This window comes from Narcine bancroftii, chromosome 5 (genome assembly GCF_036971445.1).
Source record: "Narcine bancroftii isolate sNarBan1 chromosome 5, sNarBan1.hap1, whole genome shotgun sequence".
NCBI lineage: Eukaryota > Metazoa > Chordata > Chondrichthyes > Torpediniformes > Narcinidae > Narcine > Narcine bancroftii.
The window spans coordinates 202939410-202961860 of NC_091473.1; the positions used below are offsets into that span (position 1 = coordinate 202939410).

The window sequence follows — 22451 nt, forward strand, 5'->3', positions numbered from 1 at the left end:
AACACATAATATATTAACCTGGCAACTTAAAACAGAACAAGCTAAAAGAACTGTATTGGCATCAAGGAAAAAGGACAAACAAATTACATATAATCCAATGGAGGTTAATGAGAACTTTAAGGAATTTTATAAACAATTATATCAAACTGAGAACGAGAGGAAAGATGATAAAATAGAGGAATTTTTAGCTAAAATTGAACTGCCAAAATTGCAAGAAGAGGAACAAAACAAACTAATAAAACCATTTGAAATAGAGGAAGTACAGGATATATTTAAAAAGCTGCCAAACAATTAAATACCCGGAGTGGATGGATTTCCAGTAGAATTTTATAAAACATTTAAAGAGTTATTAGTTCCTCCTCTCCTGGAAGTAATGAACCAGATAGAAGAAACACAAAACTTGCCAGATTCATGTAAGACAGCAATAATTCTTCTTTGGCTTGGCTTCGCGGACGAAGATTTATGGAGGGGGTAAAAAGTCCACGTCAGCTGCAGGCTCGTTTGTGACTGACAAGTCCGATGCGGGACAGGCAGACACGGTTGCAGCGGTTGCAGGGGAAAATTGGTTGGTTGGGGTTGGGTGTTGGGTTTTTCCTCCTTTGCCTTTTGTCAGTGAGGTGGGCTCTGCGGTCTTCTTCAAAGGAGGTTGCTGCCCGCCAAACTGCGAGGCGCCAAGATGCACGGTTTGAGGCGTTATCAGCCCACTGGCGGTGGTCAATGTGGCAGGCACCAAGAGATTTCTTTAGGCAGTCCTTGTACCTTTTCTTTGGTGCACCTCTGTCACGGTGGCCAGTGGAGAGCTCGCCATATAACACGATCTTGGGAAGGCGATGGTCCTCCATTCTGGAGACGTGACCCATCCAGCGCAGCTGGATCTTCAGCAGCGTGGACTCGATGCTGTCGACCTCTGCCATCTCGAGTACTTCGACGTTAGGGATGAAAGCGCTCCAATGGATGTTGAGGATGGAGCGGAGACAACGCTGGTGGAAGCGTTCTAGGAGCCGTAGGTGGTGCCGGTAGAGGACCCATGATTCGGAGCCGAACAGGAGTGTGGGTATGACAACGGCTCTGTATACACTTATCTTTGTGAGGTTTTTCAGTTGGTTGTTTTTCCAGACTCTTTTGTGTAGTCTTCCAAAGGCGCTATTTGCCTTGGCGAGTCTGTTGTCTATCTCATTGTCGATCCTTGCATCTGATGAAATGGTGCAGCCGAGATAGGTAAACTGGTTGACCGTTTTGAGTTTTGTGTGCCCGATGGAGATGTGGGGGGGCTGGTAGTCATGGTGGGGAGCTGGCTGATGGAGGACCTCAGTTTTCTTCAGGCTGACTTCCAGGCCAAACATTTTGGCAGTTTCCGCAAAGCAGGACGTCAAGCGCTGAAGAGCTGGCTCTGAATGGGCAACTAAAGCGGCATCGTCTGCAAAGACAAGTTTCTCTTGTGTCTTGGTGTGAGCTTGCAGGCGCCTCAGATTGAAGAGACTGCCATCCGTGCGGTACCGGATGTAAACAGCGTCTTCATAGTTGGGGTCTTTCATGGCTTGGTTCAGCATCATGCTGAAGAAGATTGAAAAGAGGGTTGGTGCGAGAACACAGCCTTGCTTCACGCCATTGTTAATGGAGAAGGGTTCAGAGAGCTCATTGCTGTATCTGACCCGACCTTGTTGGTTTTCGTACAGTTGGATAATCATGTTGAGGAACTTTGGGGGACATCCGATGCGCTCTAGTATTTGCCAAAGCCCTTTCCTGCTCACGGTGTCGAAGGCTTTGGTGAGGTCAACAAAGGTGATGTAGAGTCCTTTGTTTTGTTCTCTGCACTTTTCTTGGAGCTGTCTGAGGGCAAAGACCATGTCAGTAGTTCCTCTGTTTGCACGAAAGCCGCACTGTGATTCTGGGAGAATATTCTCGGCGACACTAGGTATTATTCTATTTAGTAGAATCCTAGCGAAGATTTTGCCTGCAATAGAGAGCAACGTGATTCCCCTGTAGTTTGAGCAGTCTGATTTCTCGCCTTTGTTTTTGTACAGGGTGATGATGGTGGCATCACGAAGATCCGGAGGCAGTTTTCCTTGGTCCCAACAAAGCTTGAAAAACTCATACAGTTTGGCATGCAGAGTTTTGCCGCCAGCCTTCCAGACCTCTGGGGGGATTCCATCCATACCTGCTGCTTTGCCACTTTTCAGTTGTTCGATTGCCTTATATGTCTCATCCAGGGTGAGAACCTCATCCAGCTCTAGCCTTAGGGGCTGTTGAGGGAGCTGGAGCAGGGCGGAATCTTGGACTGAGCGGTTGGCACTGAAAAGAGATTGGAAGTGTTCTGACCATCGGTTGAGGATGGAGATCTTGTCGCTGAGGAGGACATTGCCGTCTGAGCTGCGCAGTGGGCTTTGGACTTGGGGTGAGGGGCCATACACAGCCTTTAGAGCCTCGTAGAAACCCCTGAAGTCGCCAATGTCCGCGCTGAGCTGGGTTCGTTTGGCGAGGCTAGTCCACCACTCATTTTGGATCTCCCGGAGTTTGCGCTGAAGATGGCTGCATGCGCGACGGATGGCTTGTTTCTTCTCTGGACAGGATGGCTTTGTAAGGTGAGCCTGGTGGGCAGCTCGCTTCTTTGCCAGCAGCTCCTGGATTTCCTGGCTGTTTTCGTCAAACCAGTCCTTGTTTTTCCTGGAGGAGAAGCCCAGTACCTCTTCAGTGGATTGCAGTATGGTAGTCTTCAACTGATCCCAGAGGGTTTCAGGGGACGAGTCCGTGAGGCGGGTTGCATCGTTGAGCTTTGCTTTGAGGTTTGCCTGGAAGTTTCCTCTCGCTTCGTCTGACTGCAGATTTCCAACATTGAACCTCTTTCTGGGGGCTTTATTGTTCCTGGGCTTTGGCTTGAAGTGAAGGTTGAGCTTGCAGCGAACCAGCCGGTGGTCAGTGTGGCATTCCGCGCTAGGCATGACCCTGGTGTGGAGCACATCTCGTTTGTCACTTTCTCGCACCAGGATGTAGTCCAGGAGGTGCCAGTGTTTGGATCGGGGATGCATCCAGGTGGTCTTAAGGCTGTCCCTCTGCTGAAAAAGGGTGTTTGTAATGACAAGCCGCTGTTCTGCGCAGAGCTCCAACAGGAGGCGCCCATTGTCGTTGCACTTGCCGACGCCATGCTTGCCCAGGTTTCTGAGTCTTTGCCGACACGAGCGTTGAAGTCTCCCAGGATGACAACCTTGTCGGCTGTAGGGGTGCGTTGGATGAGGTTGCGCAGGTCGGTGTAGAACTTGTCCTTTTCTGCTGGTTCCGCCTGGAGGGTTGGAGCATAGACACTGATGAGGGTGATGTGACGCTTGTTTTGAAGGGGGAGTCGCATGGACATGATTCGGTCCGAGAGGCCTGTCGGAAGGTTTTCGAGTTTGGAGGCAATGAAACTCTTGACCATGAAGCCTACACCAGATAGGCGTCGTTCATCCAAAGGCTTGCCAGACCAGTAGAGTGTGTAGCCCGCGCCGCGTTCTTGGAGGCTGCCTACATCTGCCAGGCGGACTTCACTGAGAGCGGCTATGTCGATGTCAAGTCTGAGGAGTTCATGTGCAATGAGGGCAGACCGATGTTCAGGTCGGTGGCTGTCAGCCTTGTCTGGCATGGTTCTGATGTTCCAGCATGCTAGCTTGAGTTTGTGAGCATCTTTTGAGGGGGAGGACGTGGAGGGGGAGGACGTGGAGGGGGAGGACGTGGACCTGTCCTCGGGCCTGCGCAAAGGAGCTTTTAGGTGGAGTGCAGTGCGCGCAGTACTGGCCCCACCCTTTACACCCATGGTTCGTGTGCCGTGGCCAAGCAAGCTGGGACGTGGCAGCGAGGTCCTTGGGTCGTAGGTTTTATATCGGAGTGGCCTTCTCCTATGCAGGTTTCTTATGGCGGCGGCCCCGATATGGGCAGGAGCAAGGGGGAGACGGCGGCCCCGGCCTCGGTCGAGTGAGGCAGGCGGAGGCCCTGGTCCGGGCAGATAGTTGGAGGCGGCGGCCCCAGTCCGGGCACAGGGAGAGCCGCAGCGGCCCCGGCCCCGGTCCGGGCGAAGGGTAGGCGGCGGCGGCGGCCCCGATCCGGGCAGGAGCAAGGGGGAGATGGCGGCCCCGGCCTCGATCGAGTGAGGCAGGTGGAGGCCCCAGTCCGGGCAGGGAGTGGGAGGCGGCGGCCCCAGTCCGGGCACAGGGAGAGCAGCAGCGGCCCCGGCCCCAGTCCGGGCGAAGGGTAGGCGGCGGCGGCGGCCCCGATCCGGGCAGGAGCAAGGGGGAGATGGCGGCCCTGGCCTCGGTCGAGTGAGGCAGGCGGAGGCCCCAGTCCGGGCAGGGAGTGGGAGGCGGCGGCCCCAGTCCGGGCACAGGGAGAGCAGCAGCGGCCCCGGCCCCGGTCCGGGCGAAGGGTAGGCGGCGGCGGCGGCCCCGATCCGGGCAGGAGCAAGGGGGAGACAGCGGCCCCGGCCTCGGTCGAGTGAGGCAGGCGGAGGCCCCGGTCCGGGCAGGGAGTGGGAGGCGGCGGCCCCAGTCCGGGCACAGGGAGAGCAGCAGCGGCCCCGGCCCTGGTCCGGGCGAAGGGTAGGCAGTGGCGGCGGCCCCGATCTGGGCAGGAGCAAGGGGGAGACGGCGGCCCCGGCCTCGGTCGAGTGGGGCAGGCGGAGGCCCCGATCCGGGCAGAGAGTGGGAGGCGGCGGCCCCAGTCCAGGCACAGGGTGAGCTGCGGCGGCCTCGGCCCCGGTCCGGGCAGTATGGACCGACCTAGGAGGGGAGGCAGGCCCCTCCAGCCCGGGTAAAAAACCAGCAATAATTACAGTAATACTAAAGACGGGGAAGGATCCATTAACACCAGCATCATATAGACCAATATCTCTACTTAACTCAGATTATAAGATAATAGCGAAATTATCAGCAAACAGATTGGCCAATTGTGTACCAAAAATAGTAAAACAAGATCAAACTGGATTTATTAAGAAAAGACGAACAGCAGACAATATCTGTAAATTTATTAATCTAATTCATGCAGTTCAAGAAAATAAGAAACCAACAGTGGCTGTTGCTTTAGACACCGAAAAAGCTTTTGACAGAGTAGAGTGGAACTACTTATTTAAAGTATTACAGAAGTTCAATCTACCAGAAAAATATATAAATTGGAGTAAAGCATTATATAATGGACCATTGGAAAAGGTAGCAGTAAATGGATATGTATCGAATCAATTTAAATTAAGTAGGTCAACTAGACAGGGATGTCCACTATCCCCCTCATTGTTCACCTTAACAATAGAACCTTTGGCAGAACCAATAAGAATAGAAAATAAAATGAAAGGGATAAAAATAATGGAGGTGTATAAAATCAGCTTATTTGCAGATGACTTTATAGTATACTTAACAGAACCAGAGATATCAATAAAAGAATTACATAAGAAATTTTAGGAATATGGAGAAATATCGGGGTACAAGATCAACACAAATAAAAGTGAAGTGATGCCAATGAATAACGCAGATTACACAGAATTTTAAAAAGAATCACCATTTAAATAACAACCACAAGCAATCCGATACCTAGGGATCAGGTCAGTGGTTCCCAACCTTTTTCTTTCCACTCACATCCCATTTTCAGTAATCCCAATGCTATTGGTGATCTGTGATTAGTAAGGGATTGCTTAAGGTGGGATGTGAGTGAGAAGGGAAGGTTGAGAATCACTGCTCTGGACCCAATTGTTACTGAAATATTTTGCTCAAGACAAATTGTTATTGGCCCATTTCCTTTGGAGTTGTGAAACCGTGCACATAAAGAGTCAATTAGGTACAATTAAAACTGGTTTTCAATCTTCTTCTTTCCACCCATGTACCACTTTAAGCAATCCCTTACTAATCACAGAGCACCTATGACCACTGGGTTAGATAATAATTTAAGACATTTGTACAAACTAAATTATCAGCCACTAATAAAGAAATTTCAGGAAGACTTAGAACATTGGAAAGAATTACCACTAACGTTGATAGGGAGGGCAAACTGCATTAAAATGAACGTGTTCCCAAGGATACAATACTTATTTCAAATGTTACCAATTCCTTTAACAGAAAAATACTTTAATGAACTAAAGAGAACAATACGGAAATTCTTGTGGAAAGGGAGGAAACCAAGGGTAGCGTTAGATAAATTAGCAGAGAGGTATAATTAAGGTGGTTTGCAGTTACCAAATTTTAGAAATTATTATAGAGCTGCCCAATTAAGGTATTTGTTAGATTTTTACCAGACAAGGGAAAAACCAGACTGGACTAAGATAGAACTAGATAAAATAGGCGAGAACATATACTTTATAAGTGGGATGAAAAACTGATGCAATATAAAACTCACCAGTATTGCATCATTTACTTAATATATGGAAGAAGATCCACTTAGAAAAAAAAATACAAATTACCAAATACCAAAATTATTATTGATGCAAAATCTGTTAATTCCTTTTCCTTTAGAGAATAGGAGAGAAAAGGAAACAAAAGATTAGAAAATTCTTTTTTGGGAAATAATTTATTAACATTTGAACAGTTGAAGAATAACTCATTGTACAATGTTTGCATATCATCAATTGAAAGCTTATTTAAAGGATAAATTAGGAAACAACTTGAGATTACCTGAAGGAAGCAGCTTTGAATATGTGATTACAGACACAATGATAATTAAAAGATTTATAACAAATATGTACATTAAGCTGCAAGATTAAGAGAATGATGAAATAAACTATAAACCTAAGCTGAAATGGGAAAAGGATTTAAACATAAAGATTAAAAATGAAGTATGGGAAAAGTTATGTTCTGGAACTATGAAGAATACAATCAACACAAGGTTACGTATGATACAGTATAATTGGTTACACAGGGTATATATTACTCCTCAAAAAATTTTTTTTAATGGGATTCAACATTATCGGATATTGTTTTCACTGTGGGAAGGAGATAGGAACACATAAATGCAACTTTGGAAAGAACTAAATCAGACACTAAATAAAATTACAAAAAATAGCATACCAAAAAGACCAGAGATATTTCTTTTAAATAACATAAGAAGTAAAGAATTAAGCCTCAAATTGGATAAAGCACAAAAAAACTTCATTATGATAGCCTTAGCAGTAGCAAAAATATATATTATGTCAACTTGGAAAATGAAGAGAGCTTCAGAGTACAGCAATGGTACATGGAAATGAATAAATGTATTCCATTGGAAAAAAATATATATAATTTTAAAAAATAAAGTCACATTGTTTGAACAAATTTGGGAACCATACATGGAACATTACAGAGAGAGTTTTCCTCGGACCTCCATCCCCTAAAATGAAAATGATAAGAAGACAAAACGACTGGATTCAGTGTGTAATAAATAGACATTTTTCTTGTTTATTTTCCTTTGTGTGAAGATATTGTTTCATGGTTTTATTGTATTGTATATGTTGAATACTAATGGGTTTTGGGGGGGGGGGTGGGTAGAGGGGAGGGAGGGAAAGGGGGAAAAAAAAGGGAGAAAAGGTCACCATATAAATTTAATGAAAAACGTTTGTACAGTTTGGTTGATATGGTTCAGTGTGAAAAATAAAAAAATATTTTTAAAAAACTCCAAACCCTTGGAAAATACTGTGGATAAAAAATTTCAACAATCCAAGCTTTAAAAAACTTTATAGGATTAATTCCTTCAAAACCCTCTGGTAACCCCACTATTTTTATATTATTCTGCCGGCTATGATTTTCCAACGAATCCATCTTCTGCAAAACACTTTTCTTCTCCATTTGCCAATCAGCCACCGCTTCTTCAACTTGATCCACTCTGTCTTCTACATTCCTAATTTTATTTTCAACCATATCAACTGCTGTCAAACACTTATTAACATCCACCTTCATTGAAGGAATCTCACCAGACACCAGTAATTTTAAGTCTGATATCAGCAAGTTGTTGATCAACATTTTGAAAACTGGCAGACATATAATCCATCATGCTTTCATTTTGCTTAGTTATTGTTTCCAACGTAACTATCATATCTGAGGCAGGCATAGGGCTCATTGTACTAGGAGATTTATATGATGAAGGTAATTTTAAAGCTGTAGGAGTACCTTCCATTTTAGCTGCAGCTAATAAAATTTCACTATCTTCTTCCACCTCCTGTGTTAGATTAACTCCTCTGGACTGACTGAGGGTCTGCATTCCACTCCACGTCGAGCTGAATTTCTCAGCCCAATGTTGAGCAACATCCCCCACCTGTTCAAGTGTTTCGCACATGCCCACTCCCGCGCAAGTCCTGGCAGCGACGGGAACATGAGGATAGGCTGCCCCGACACCTCCTTGGCATGCTGCATTAAAGACGCAGCCACTAGCAGCGCATCGCGTCCTCCGATTCCCCGTGCTTGGCCACACTAATTGACGCGCTTAGCGCAGCGGACTCCCACGTGTCGTGCGCCTCCCGGAGTGACACCAGGGATGTTGCAGCAGCACCATCTTGTAACGATCCGTGCATAGAGGACGCCGCCAGTACATTCAATCTTACTGAAGAAGGTCGCTGAATCTTTGGGTCCATCTGTAATCGATGCCGAGGCTCCAAATCTTCGGTAGGCCCAAAATTTTCGGATTCTTCCAACACTTTAAAATACAGTTTTTTTTTGATTGTCGAACTTTTCCTCTTCTCACCACTTCTCATACCACAAGCACGGTTTTCATAAAGTTTTCCAACATTTATCAAGTCATTAAATTTGGGTTTTAAACTTTACACTTGAGGAGAGATGAGTTCCCACGACTTCACCCTTCGCCATCTTGCCACCCTCCCCCCAACTCTTGGAATATTCTAGTGTTTCTCTTTTCCTTGTCTGCTGAGTTGGCTTCACCGAAATCCATATTTCCCGCTGGGCTCCACCTCTTTTTGCAGTTTGGTTTCATTGGGTTGAAAGTTCCCTCGAAATCCCAGAAGGTTTCAGGCAAACTGAACTTTGAAAGGTTTAATGTCAATACGGAGCAAAAAAAAAAGCTTACGTTTGCATGCCATCCAGACAAGTCATAGAAACATAGAAGATAGGAGCAGGAGTAGGTCATTCGACCCTTCGAGCCTGCTCCGCCATTCAACGAAATCATGGCTGATCTTAAAGTTCAGTACCCCGTCCCCGCCTTCTCTCCGTAACCTTTAATACCCTTATACTGAAGAAATATATCTAATTCCCTCTTAAATATATTTAATGAACCTGCTTCTACTGCCCTCTGTGGCAATGAATTCCACAGATTCACCACCCTCTGGGTAAAGAAATTCCTCCTCATCTCGGTCCTAAATGGTTTGCCTATTATCCTCAAACCATGGCCCCGGATTCTGGATTTTCCCATCATTGGAAACATCCCATTTGCATCCATTCTGTCCAGACCTGCCAGAATTTTATATGTCTCTATGAGATCCCCTCTCAATCTTCTAAACTCCAGCGAGTACAATCCCAATTTGCACAATCTTTCCTCATAAGTCATTCCTGCCATTCCAGGTATCAGCCTGGTGAATCGCCTCTGCACTCCCTCCATTGCAAGAACATCCATCCTTAGATAAGGTGACCAAAACTGCACACAATACTCCAGGTGTGGTCTCACCAAGGCCCTATACAGCTGCAGAAAGGTATCCTTGTTCCTATACTCAAACCCTCTTGATATGAAGGCCAACATACCATTTGCCTTTTTAACCGCCTGCTGTACCTGCATGCTCGCCTTCAGAGACTGGTGTACAAGTACCCCTAGGTCTCTCTGCACTTCCCCATCTCTTAATTTATTGCCATTCAAATAGTAATCTGCCCTCCGATTTGTATTACCAAAGTGGATAACCTCACATTTATCCACATTGTAGTGCATTTGCCATGTATCTGCCCAGTCCCTCAATTTATCCAAATCACACTGGAGCTTCCTGACCCCCTCTTCCGTGCACACACTAGCTTAGTGTCATCTGCAAATTTGGAGATATTACATCCAATCCCCTCATCCAGATCATTAATGTAAACTGTGAACAGCTGGGGTCCCAGTACAGATCCCTGTGGCACCCCACTGGTCACCGCCTGCCACTCAGAAAATGAGCTATTTATCCCAACTCTCTGTCTTCTACCTGCCAGCCAGTTCTCAATCCACATCAATACTTTTCCCCCAATCCCATGATTTTGTAAGCCAGTCGTTTATGCGGGACCTTATCGAAGGCCTTTTGGAAGTCCAGGTACACCACATCCACTGGCTCTCCCCCATCAATTTTACCTGTCACCAACTCAAAGAATTCCAATAGATTTGTCAAGCACGATTTACCTTTTGTAAATCCATGTTGACTCCGTCCGATCCCTTCTCTGCTAGTCATATGCTCTGCTATTATATCCTTAATAATGGATTCCATCATTTTTCCCACTACTGATGGAAGGCTCACTGGCCTATAATTCCCTGCTTTTTCTCTACCCCCCTTTTTAAATAGTGGGGTAACATTAGCTACCCTCCAATCCATGGGTACTTATCGAGTTCTGGAAAATAATTCTTAAAGCATCTGCTATCTGAATGGCCACTTCCTTAAGTACCCTAGGATGTAGATTTTCAGGCCCTTGGGATTTATCTGCCTTCAATCCCATCAATTTCCCCAAGACCATATCCTTAGAGATACTCATTTCTTTCAGTTCCTCCCTTGCATTAGTCTCTATGTTTCCCAACATCCTTGGGAGGTTATTTGTATCCTCTCTTGTAAAAACAGAACTAAAGTAAGAATTTAATTGGTCTGCCATTTCCTTATTCCCCATTATATATTCCCCTGATTCCGACTGCAAAGGACCTACTCTGGATTTCACCAATCTTTTCCTCTTGACATATTTATAAAAGCTTTTGCAGTCGGTTTTTATATTTGCCGCAAGCTTACTTTCGTAATTTATTTTTACCCTCTTGATTAATCCCTTTGTCCTCCTTTGCTGCATCTTGAACTGTTCCCAGTCTTCGGTTGTGGTACTTTTTTTGGCCAATTGATATGCTCTCTCTTTGGACCCAATGCTGTCTCTAATTTCCCTTGTTATCCAAGGTTGAGTCACCTTTTTTGGTTTATTTTTATGCCAAACCGGTATAAACGATTTTTGCAATTTCTCCATTAGATCTGTGAATGCTTTCCATTGTCTATCCACAGTCAACTCCCCCATAAACACCACCTTACTCAACTCCCTTCTCATACCATCATAATTCCCTTTATTTAAATTTAGGACCTTAGTCTCGGTTTTAATTTCATCACTCTCCATGTCAAGTGAGAATTCGATCATATTGTGATCGCTCCTACCCAAAGGGCCTCGTACAACAAGATTGTTGATTAGCCCCTTATCATTGCATAATACCCAATCTAAAATGGCCTGCTCCCGAGTTGGTTCCTCGACATATTGGTCTAGATAACCGTCCCGTAAACATTCAAGGAATCCTCCTCCTCAGTATTTTTACTAATTTGGCTAGTCCAATCCATATGCAAATTAAAGTCTCCCATGATGACAGCTGTTCCCTTATTGCACGCTTTTCTAATTTCTCTTTTAATGCCTTCCCTCACCTCTACACTACTATTTGGAGGCCTATATACCACCCCCACTAATGTTTTCCGCTCCTTGCTATTCCTCAGTTCTACCCATATAGATTCCGCATCTTCCGAGTTGATATCCTTTCTGTCAATTGTGTCGGTCCCTTCTCTCACCATCAATATTACCCCACCCCCTTTTCTTTCTTGCCGATTCCTCCTAAATATCGTATACCCCGGGATGTTAAGTTCAAGTCGTGAAGCAGCTGGTGCAATAATAACAAATAAATTAATCTCTCTCTGTCTTTCCCCATCCCTCTACTTTCCTCCAGCTCCCCATCCCCCTTTCCTTCCTTCTCCTGTCAGAGAGCAATGCTCTCCCCCCATCAATTCTCATCTTTTTTTCTCTTCTCTCCCATCAGTTCACCTCAAACCTTGACTAAGGACTCGGGCCCGAAGATGGTCACGCAGGTTGAGTACACACACGTATTCATGCATACACACACACGCACACACAGCTGTGCACTTACTCCCGCACACATACACCCGCGCACGCGTACACACGCACACACACATATATACACACGCACGCATATATTTTTATTATATCTTTATCTATTCATGGGATTATTCTGTGCTGTGAATTGTGTGTGTCTTTGTGTGTCACTGTGATCCAGAGAAAGGCTTTTTCATTTGGTTTGTATATGTACAGTCAGATGTTAATGAACTTGACCTTAATCCCTCGTTGTCCAGGGAAATCTCAAGAGGCTTTTACTCCCCTTGTGTTTTACAAGGGGAATCCAAGAGTTCGGCACTTGCATCAGAGTGGTTTGGGAAGGAAAGATATCCAACGGGTTTAAGAACTGGTCACCCCAGGCACTTCAGGATTGTGCGGCAAACATCGAAAAAAAGAGAAGGGTAGACCACTAGATGCAAATGTAGGAATTGGCCCGTATGGCCCATTACGTCCGCTCTGCCGTTTGGATCATGAGTGCTGTATTCTTTCTCTCGGCCCTATTCTCCTGCCTTTTCCCTGTAACCTTAAAGAGAAGAGAATCAGTGTGGGAGAAGGAATGGCATTTGAAGTGTATAGGAGAGGGCAACCAATCAATGTCAGGGCCCCTGTTGTGAACAGGACGGTGCCAATAGTGTCATTCCCAGGAAGGTCCTAGATGATGGCCACCCTCATGCAGAGCACAGCGCATCAGTTGTGCATGCATGGCAGAGGGCATTGTGAAAGAAATGCGTCAGCGAGTGATCCTGACAGCAAGCAAAACCTGCATCGAGTCCAGAGCGGGCCTGTTGGAAAGCAAAACCAGAACTGAATCAGAGGTGGAATCAGGGAATGGGCCTGGTGGGAAGCTAAACCTGCACCGGCTTTGCAGCAGGATCAGGGAGCAGGACTGGTGAAAAACAAAGCCTGCACCAGATCGAAGGAAGAACTTGGAGAAGGCATGGTGGAAAGCAAAATCTCTCCCAGATTGAGGGAGGAACTGGGTGCAAGATCCAGTCAATGGGATGGACCACTGAGCCAGGGACACAGGTTCTCCTTCCAGTGGAAGAAAGACTTGCATTTGTATATCTCCCCCTACCCTCAGGGCATCCCACGTACCTTTACAGCTAATAACGATGTTTTGAGTGTGGTCATCACTGGATTTTGGGAAAGAGAACAGCTGAATAGGTGGAACTTTGCCATGACCAACTACATGACCCAAGAATGTTACCGTGGCATTTCCAAATTCACTTTTTTGCTAAATTAACAGTTAAGTTTGCTTTGGATAATCTTTCAAACAATTTGTCCAGTTCCCTTAGATGTTCTTCCCATGTGTCACTTTTTGTGACTAAATCATCAATATAAGCATCTGTATGTGTTAACCCTGGGATTACCAATTAATCTGGAATGTTGCAGGGACATTTTTCATGCCAAAAGGTAACACATTATACTCATATAAACCGGATGGAATTACAAAAGCCGAAATATTCTTTCCTCTCTCAGTTAAAGGCACACACCAGTAACCCTTCAACAAATCCAACCGAGTAAGAAATTTAGCTTTGCCAACTTTATCAATGCGGTCATCTATTCTCGTAATTGGATAAGCATCTGTTTCAGTTAATGAATTAACCTTCCTATCTGCTTTCGGTATCAGAATACAAGGAGAACTCCAATCTGAGTTTGAAGGTCTAATAATATAATGGAAAAATGTCACAATTATGTCTGACTGGGGACGTCAAAGTTGTCATGAAAGCAAATATTACTGGGAAGGTCGAGGACTGGGAAGTTTTTAAAAACTCGCAGAATGCAATTAAGAAACTCATAAGATGAAGTATGAAAGTAAGATAGTAAATCATATCAGAAAGGTTAGAAAAAGTTCCTGCAAGTAGAGAAAGAGTAAAAGAGGGGTGATTGTTGATATAGGACCATGAGAAAATGATGCTGGTGAAATAATAGTGGGTGACAAGGAGTTGGCAGAGGAACTAAATGAGTATTTTACATCAGTCTGCAGATACCAGATGTTGAAGGGATTCAGGGAAGGGAAGTGAGTGCAGTTCCTATTCCAAGGTAGAAGGTGCTCAGAAAGCGGAATGGTGCAAGAGTGGAGAAGTCTCCTGGACCAGATGGATTGCACTGGTCCGGAAAGAGATAGCCGTTGAGATTGTAGAGGCAGTGGTAATGATCTGTCAGGAATCAATAGATTCTGGGTATGATCTCAGAGGACTGGAATATTGCAAATGTCACCCCATTATTTAAGGCGGGAGCAAGGCAGCAGAAAGGAAATTATGGGCCGGTTAGCCTGATGCCAGTGGTTGGGAAGATGTTGGAGTCGGTTGTCAAGGATGAAGTTATGGAGTACTTGGAGATGAGTGACAGGATAGGACAAATAGGGCAGCATGGTTAGTGCAACACCTTCACAGCACCAGCGGTCGGGTAATGGGTTCAAATCCCGCGCTGTCTGTAAGGAGTTTGTACATTCTCCCCGTGTCTGCGTGGGGTTTCCCTGGTGGCTCCGGTTTCCTCCCACCGTTCAAAACAAACCAAGGTTAATTGAGTTTAAATTGGGGGGCCTGGGGAATTGGCTTCTTTCAGTGTTTGTATGTCTAATTTTTAAATGAAACTCATCTGATTGTACATTTTAAACCAGACAAAACAGCATTTTTTTTGAATACACATTGCTCAGCATATAATAATCATATATACATTTAAGCATATAAGTTACAATAAATATATCTGAATATTTTGAGATGATTTCCTCGGTTACAGGATACTGTTCAATCTCACAGCCTGATGGAAGAAATTATTTCCAAGCCCAGCTGTCTGGTATGTGCCCCCCAATGAACCTACAGCCCCCCAGAACGTTTTGGAGGGTGGGAGGAAACCGGAGTCCCCGGGAAAACCCACGCAGACAGAGACAGCGTGGAACTCGTAACCCGGTTCCGATCGCTGGCTCTGTCACGACGTTGCCCCGGTAACAAGTCCTGCCACTTCTTTATTCGGGCGCCAGCCTGTTTTCGGTCGGACCTGAAGAAAGGCCAAGGTCCAGAACGTAGGTCACTCTTGACATCTGATGGATGCTGCGTGACCTTCCGAGTTTCTCTTCATCACCGTTGCGTTTCGTACTGGATCCCGGCGTCTGCAGATGTTCATTCAGCTGCTCGACTGCGGAGTCTCTTCCAGGGACGACCACTCTGAAGAAGTTCGCCTCCTCTCTTTGAAGGGAGTTCTCCGAGTGCCTCTCTCACCACTGTTATCGCTGATGTCCCCCGTACACCTGATGAAGGACCCCGTCCAGAAACATTGGTAACCCATGTACGATACGTTCTGTGAAACTGGGCGTTTCTGCAATGTTGGTTGCCTTTTCGTGCCCATGGACGTTGAGTTTCCCCAGCACGTTCTTTATTGCAACGTAAATATTCCTCATTCTGCTGACATGACATTAACCCTCAGGGAACCATGGTTTTCTTTTTCCAGGAAGTTCTGTTTTAATTTCAGGTTCTAACTTCACTTTTTAAAATTTTCTGTTTTTCGCCCATCAGACAGAGTCTGCGATCCGGCTACAATGGCGACCACCCGATTCCCATGCTGCACCGCGCGTCAGCATTCGCCCCAGCGCTTGGCGCCCTTGCACCGCGCATGTGCGGTTTCCGCGCAGTGCATGCCGGGCCAGGTCCATGGCGGCTTCATGGACGGGCGAACGATGCCGGTGAAGTGAAGGGTCCGCGACTGTCCCGGGACGGCGGCCGCCACCCACCCCCCTCCCCGGTTCTCCAGTCCCACCCGGAGGGCCGGTGCTTCGGCTCGGGCGTGGATTTGAGGAGCCGCCCCAGCTTCCGGAGCATCGGCCGGGCGGGGAAAGGGGGCCTTGAAGGTGTCTGGGGAAGGAGTCGCCCCCGTCCCGGTGGCCCCACCGCCCCCGTCCATCATGGACCCGTTTTATTGCTCCGACTGCGGCAAAGGCTTCAAACGATCCGGTGACCTAAAGAAGCACCAGCGGGTCCACACCGGGGAGAGGCCCTTCACCTGCTCCCACTGCGGTAAGGGCTTCATAGACTCATCCAACCTGCTGAGGCACCAGCGGGTCCACACCGGGGAGAGGCCCTTTACCTGCTCCCACTGTGGCAAGGGCTTCATAGACTCATCCAACCTGCTAAAGCACCAGCGGGTCCACACCGGAGAGAGGCCCTTCGTTTGCCCCCAGTGCGGGGAGGGCTTCACCCAGTCCACGCACCTGCTGAAACACCGGCGGATCCACACTGGTGAGAGGCCCTTCCCCTGTTCTGACTGCACCAAACGCTTCCAACGATCCAGTGACCTGCTGCTGCACCAGCGGGTCCACACCGGGGAGAGGCCCTTCCCCTGCTCCAACTGCACCAAACGCTTCCAACGATCCGGTGACCTGCTGCAGCACCAGCGGGTCCACACCAGGGAGAGGCCCTTCACCTGCTCACACTGCGGCAAGGGCTTCATCAACTCCTCCAGCCTACTGAGGCATCAGCGGGTCCACACCGGCGAGAAGCCCTTCACCTGTTGCCACTGCGGCAAGGGCTTCAACCAATCTACGCACCTGCTGAGGCACCAGCGGGTCCACACCGGGGAGCGACTGTTCAACTGCTCTGACTCACTCATCCAATCTCTGGAGATGTCAGCGTTAAGTACTTTGTGTATGAAATGAGGAAATGTTTCAGTTGCTGAAACAACAGACAGCGGCGGGAATTCGGCTTCTGCAGCTGATCTCACTGATTTTAATAGCCTCCTAACTGGGTGAGAATTCGATATTCTGGATCTGTTGTAATTATTTGTAATCTTCTGCATCTAAAGCCAAGAAGGCTTCTGTATTATTTCGATGTAGCCCTGTACAGTATTTACAGTGAACTGTTGAAATATTCTTGTGTTTCTCTTTTCCTTGTTGGCTGAGTTGGCTTCACCGAAATCCATCTTTCCCGCTGGGCTCCACCTCTTTTTGCAGTTTGGTTTCATTGGGTTGAAAGTTCCCTCGAAATCCCAGATGGTTTCAGGCAAACTGAACTTTGAAAGGTTTAATGTCAATATAGAGCAAAAAGAAGCTTATGTTTGCATGCCATTCAGACAAGTCAAGTCGTGAAGCAGCTGGTGCAATAATAACAAATAAGTTAACCTCTCTCTCTCTGTCTTTCCCCATCCCTCTACTTTCCTCCAGCTCCCCATCCCACTTTCCTTCCTTCTCCTGTCAGAGAGCGACCCTCTTCCCCATCACTTCTCAGCTTTTTTTCTCTTCTCCTCTCCCACCAGTTCACCTTGAACCTTGACTACTGACTCGGGCTCAAATGTTGGTCATGCAGGTTGAGTACACACACATGTACATAAACAGTACATACACACATAAACACACTTAATTATATATGTATTTTATATAAAATACATATACACACTTGTATCTATATACATGCACACATATACACATGCACATACGCACATATACATACATATATATATACACATACACACTTTTATACACGTGTATACACACATAAATTTTTATTATATGGTTATTTATTCATGAGATATTCTGTGCTGTGTATTGTGTGTGTCACCGTGATCAGAGAAAGGCTGGTTCATCAGGTTTGTATATGTACAGTAAGATGTTAATGAACTTGACCTTAATCCCTCGGTATCCAGGGAAATCTCAAGAAGCTTTTACTCTCCTTGTGTTTTACAAGGGGAATCCAAGAGTTTGGCACTTGCATCAGAGTGTTTTGGGAAGGAAAGATATCCAACAGATTTAAGAACCTGTCACCCCCAGGCACTTCAGGATTGTGCTGCAAATATGGAAAACAGTTAAGGGTGCAGATCACTAGATGCAAAAGTAGGAATTGGTCTGTTTGGCCCATTAAGTGTGCTCTGCCGTTTGGATCATGAGTGCTGTATTCTTTCTCTCAGCCCCATTCTCCTGCCTTCTCCCTGTAACCTTTGAGAGAAGGGAATCAGTGTGGGAGGAGGAATGGTGTGGGAAATGTTTTGAAGACAGGAGAGGACAACTGATCCATAATCAGGGACCCTGTTGTGAACAGAACAGTGCCAAGAGTGTCCTTCCTGGGAAGGTCCCAGATGATGGTCACCCTCACGCAGAGCACAGCGCACCAGTTGTGCATGTAATGGCAGTGGGCATTGTGAGAGAAATGCATCTGCGAGTGGTCCCGACAGCAAGCAAAACCTGCATCAAGTCCAGAGAGGGATAAGAGCGGGGCTGTTGGAAAGCAAAACCAGAACTGGATCAGAGGGAATCAGGGAATGGGCCTGGTGGGAATCCAAACTAGGGAGCAGACCTGGTAGAGTGCAAAACCTGCACCGGGTCCAGAGTGGGATCAGAGCAGGAATGGTAGGAAGCATAACCTGTAGCAGGATCAGGGAGCTGCTCTGGGGTAAAGCAAAACCCGCACTGGATCTGGGTGAGTAATCAGGAAGCAGGTCAAAGGAAGAATTGGGAGAGGGCCTGGTGGAAAGCAAAACCTCTCTTGGATTGAGGAAGGAACTGGGTGCAAGATCCAGTCATTGCAATGGACCACTGAGCCAAGGACACGGGTTCTCCCTTCCAACTGAAGAAAGGCTCTATAACTCCCTCCACCCTCAGGGCATCCCATGCACCATTTTAGCCATTAACGATGTTTTGAGTGTGGTCACCACTGGATTTTGGGTAAGACAACAGCTGATTTGGTCACAGAAAGCAGGGTAGGAGATCTCGTCAGGGTCTGTGAGAGCGAGACTGTGAATGAGAGGAACATTTAAAAAGCAGTGGGGGAGGTAGGTTTGTTTAAATTTCTCTATTGGCCAATTAGCTACAGTCAATGAAAGGGAGGGAAGCCAAAGCAGAGTGGGCAGCAAGTGAGTGGCCCAGTGTTGGAGTGTGACTTTGACTAGAGAGGCTTTGGAGGTGCAAGAATTGAGGCAAGGTAAAGACAGGCTTTTCTAACTCTTCTCTCTGTAATAGACAGAGGGAACGGTAGCCAGGGCAGGGACGTGCCCCTCTTGCAGATTGTGGACAATCGGGGAAGCCAGCTGTGTCCCCGATGTCCACATCTGCAAGGTGCATCCAGCTGGAGCTCCTGACAGACCAGGTTAATGAATTGGAACTGGATTAGGTCTGGATCATTCGTGATAGACAGGAGTTACAGGGGCAGGAGGCTGGATGACAGTCAGGAGAGAAAAAGCAACATGCAGGAAGTGCAGGGTACCCCTGTGGCCATTAGTTACAAGTAAACCCCTTTGGATTCTGCTGGGGGTGGTGGTGGGGGGAGGGAATGAGCTATCTGAGCAGCAGCCATGGTCGGCTCTGAGCCTCAGGTGTCGGGTAGAGCAATAGTGATGGGACTTGATAAGTCAGGTGAACAGGTAAGAGATTCTGTGGCTGCCAAACAGATTCCAGGATTGCATGTTCAAGGTGGCCATCGCTGGATTACTCGCGGTGCCACAAGCTGGGGAAGAGCAGCACAGGAAGACGGTGCAGACAGATGATTGGGTGAAGAGATGGTGCAGGGGGCAGGGTTTAATGTTCTTAGATCATTGGAACCTGTTTTGGGGAAGGGGTGACCTGCACAAAAGTGGGAACGGGTTGTACCTGAACTGGAGGGGAACCAATATCCTGGCAGGGAGGTTTGCTAATGGTGTTGTGGGTGGGTGAGGGGGTGTAAACTAGGTTGTCAGAGGGGTGGGGGGTCAATGTGCAGAGGAAGATGAAAAATTGCATCCAGTGGGGTGAGTGGCAATGTAACAGGAACACAGTCAAAAGGAACAAATAAAGGGCTAAAGGTTTTGTACTTAAATGCATACAAGATAAAGAAATAAAGTGATGACCTGTAATACAACTACATTTAGGCAGGTATGATGTTGTGGGCATTTCAGAGCTGTTGCTAAAGGATGGATGTCATTGGGAGCTGAATGTCCAGGGATACACAATGTATCGAAAGGACAGGCAGGTAAACAGAGGGGGTGGCGTGGCTCTGTTGGTAAGGAACAGCGTTAAATCATTAGGAAGAAGTGGCATGGGATCAGAAGGTGTAGAATCATTGCACCGCCTTCCTGCGCTGCCCTCCCCCAGCTCCAGGCACTGCGTGCAATCCAGCGATGGCCACCTTGAACACGCAATCCTGGAGTCTGTTTGGCAGCCACAGAATCTCCTACCTGTTCCCCTGACTTATCAAGTTAAGAAATTCCAAGTGTAAAAAGACTGTGTTGGCAGTTACATTCAGACCTCAAAACTAGCCGGGATATGGACAACAAACTACAATAACAAATAGAAAAGGTGTGACAGAAGGGCCCTTCTTCTGGACAATCCGTTCCATAGGATGATGATGGGTCCTTTCAGTCAGTGTATGGGTTTTGATATGAGGATGCCCCACTTCACTGAAAGGAGTAGTGTGATTGAGTGAGATGGTGTTGCACAGGTCCAGACTCACCCTCTCGACATCCCCTCCTGGATTCAGCAACGTGGTGAGGACCAAGATGGCTGGGGGCAGGATCTGTTGCAGTGAATGACCAGACCAAGCTTTGATGCACTAGGGATGCCCTTTCCACATTTCACGGTTCGTGTTTGCTAGATAGGTGTTGACCCTACAAGAGGTTTCGTCTACCCTTTGACAAGCCTTGCTTTTCATCCTGCAGGGTGTCTAGCCTGATGGGGGATCTGCTTTAGTCGCCGACCACCTGACGGGTAGCGCTGGGTTACATGGTAGCAGTAGCGCTGGGTTACATGGTAGCAGTAGCGCTGGGTTACATGGTAGCAGTAGCGCTGGGTTACATGGTAGCAGTAGCGCTGGGTTACATGGTAGCAGTAGCGCTGGGTTACATGGTAGCAGTAGCGCTGGGTTACATGGTAGCAGTAGCGCTGGGTTACATGGTAGCAGTAGCGCTGGGTTACATGGTACCAGTAGCGCTGGGTTACATGGTACCAGTAGCGCTGGGTTACATGGTACCAGTAGCGCTGGGTTACATGGTACCAGTAGCGCTGGGTTACATGGTACCAGTAGCGCTGGGTTACATGGTACCAGTAGCGCTGGGTTACATGGTACCAGTAGCGCTGGGTTACATGGTACCAGTAGCGCTGGGTTACATGGTACCAGTAGCGCTGGGTTACATGGTACCAGTAGCGCTGGGTTACATGGTACCAGTAGCGCTGGGTTACATGGTACCAGTAGCGCTGGGTTACATGGTACCAGTAGCGCTGGGTTACATGGTACCAGTAGCGCTGGGTTACATGGTACCAGTAGCGCTGGGTTACATGGTACCAGTAGCGCTGGGTTACATGGTACCAGTAGCGCTGGGTTACATGGTACCAGTAGCGCTGGGTTACATGGTACCAGTAGCGCTGGGTTACATGGTACCAGTAGCGCTGGGTTACATGGTACCAGTAGCGCTGGGTTACATGGTACCAGTAGCGCTGGGTTACATGGTAGCAGTAGCGCTGGGTTACATGGTACCAGTAGCGCTGGGTTACATGGTACCAGTAGCGCTGGGTTACATGGTACCAGTAGCGCTGGGTTACATGGTACCAGTAGCGCTGGGTTACATGGTACCAGTAGCGCTGGGTTACATGGTACCAGTAGCGCTGGGTTACATGGTACCAGTAGCGCTGGGTTACATGGTACCAGTAGCGCTGGGTTACATGGTACCAGTAGCGCTGGGTTACATGGTACCAGTAGCGCTGGGTTACATGGTACCAGTAGCGCTGGGTTACATGGTACCAGTAGCGCTGGGTTACATGGTACCAGTAGCGCTGGGTTACATGGTACCAGTAGCGCTGGGTTACATGGTACCAGTAGCGCTGGGTTACATGGTACCAGTAGCGCTGGGTTACATGGTACCAGTAGCGCTGGGTTACATGGTACCAGTAGCGCTGGGTTACATGGTACCAGTAGCGCTGGGTTACATGGTACCAGTAGCGCTGGGTTACATGGTACCAGTAGCGCTGGGTTACATGGTACCAGTAGCGCTGGGTTACATGGTACCAGTAGCGCTGGGTTACATGGTACCAGTAGCGCTGGGTTACATGGTACCAGTAGCGCTGGGTTACATGGTACCAGTAGCGCTGGGTTACATGGTACCAGTAGCGCTGGGTTACATGGTACCAGTAGCGCTGGGTTACATGGTACCAGTAGCGCTGGGTTACATGGTACCAGTAGCGCTGGGTTACATGGTACCAGTAGCGCTGGGTTACATGGTACCAGTAGCGCTGGGTTACATGGTACCAGTAGCGCTGGGTTACATGGTACCAGTAGCGCTGGGTTACATGGTACCAGTAGCGCTGGGTTACATGGTACCAGTAGCGCTGGGTTACATGGTACCAGTAGCGCTGGGTTACATGGTACAGTAGCGCTCAGATGAGTGACCTGACCTGTATGTCAGAAGGACAATGTTATGGCAGTCATGAGGGATTTTAACATGCAAATCGATGGGGAAACCAGGTTAGGAATGGATTGCCGG

The 22451-nt window shown here is 47.3% G+C and overlaps 1 protein-coding gene across 1 annotated transcript in view; it reads left to right on the forward strand.

Moving 5' to 3' along the window:
* LOC138764601 (zinc finger protein 585A-like) overlaps positions 1-22451 on the forward strand; it is a 62021-nt gene that overhangs the window by 24988 nt on the left and 14582 nt on the right. The window contains exons 2-3 of the mRNA XM_069940723.1: positions 10624-10639; positions 15982-16598. Coding sequence (XP_069796824.1) covers positions 10624-10639; positions 15982-16598 — 633 coding nt within the window. The remainder of the gene's footprint in view (positions 1-10623; positions 10640-15981; positions 16599-22451) is intronic.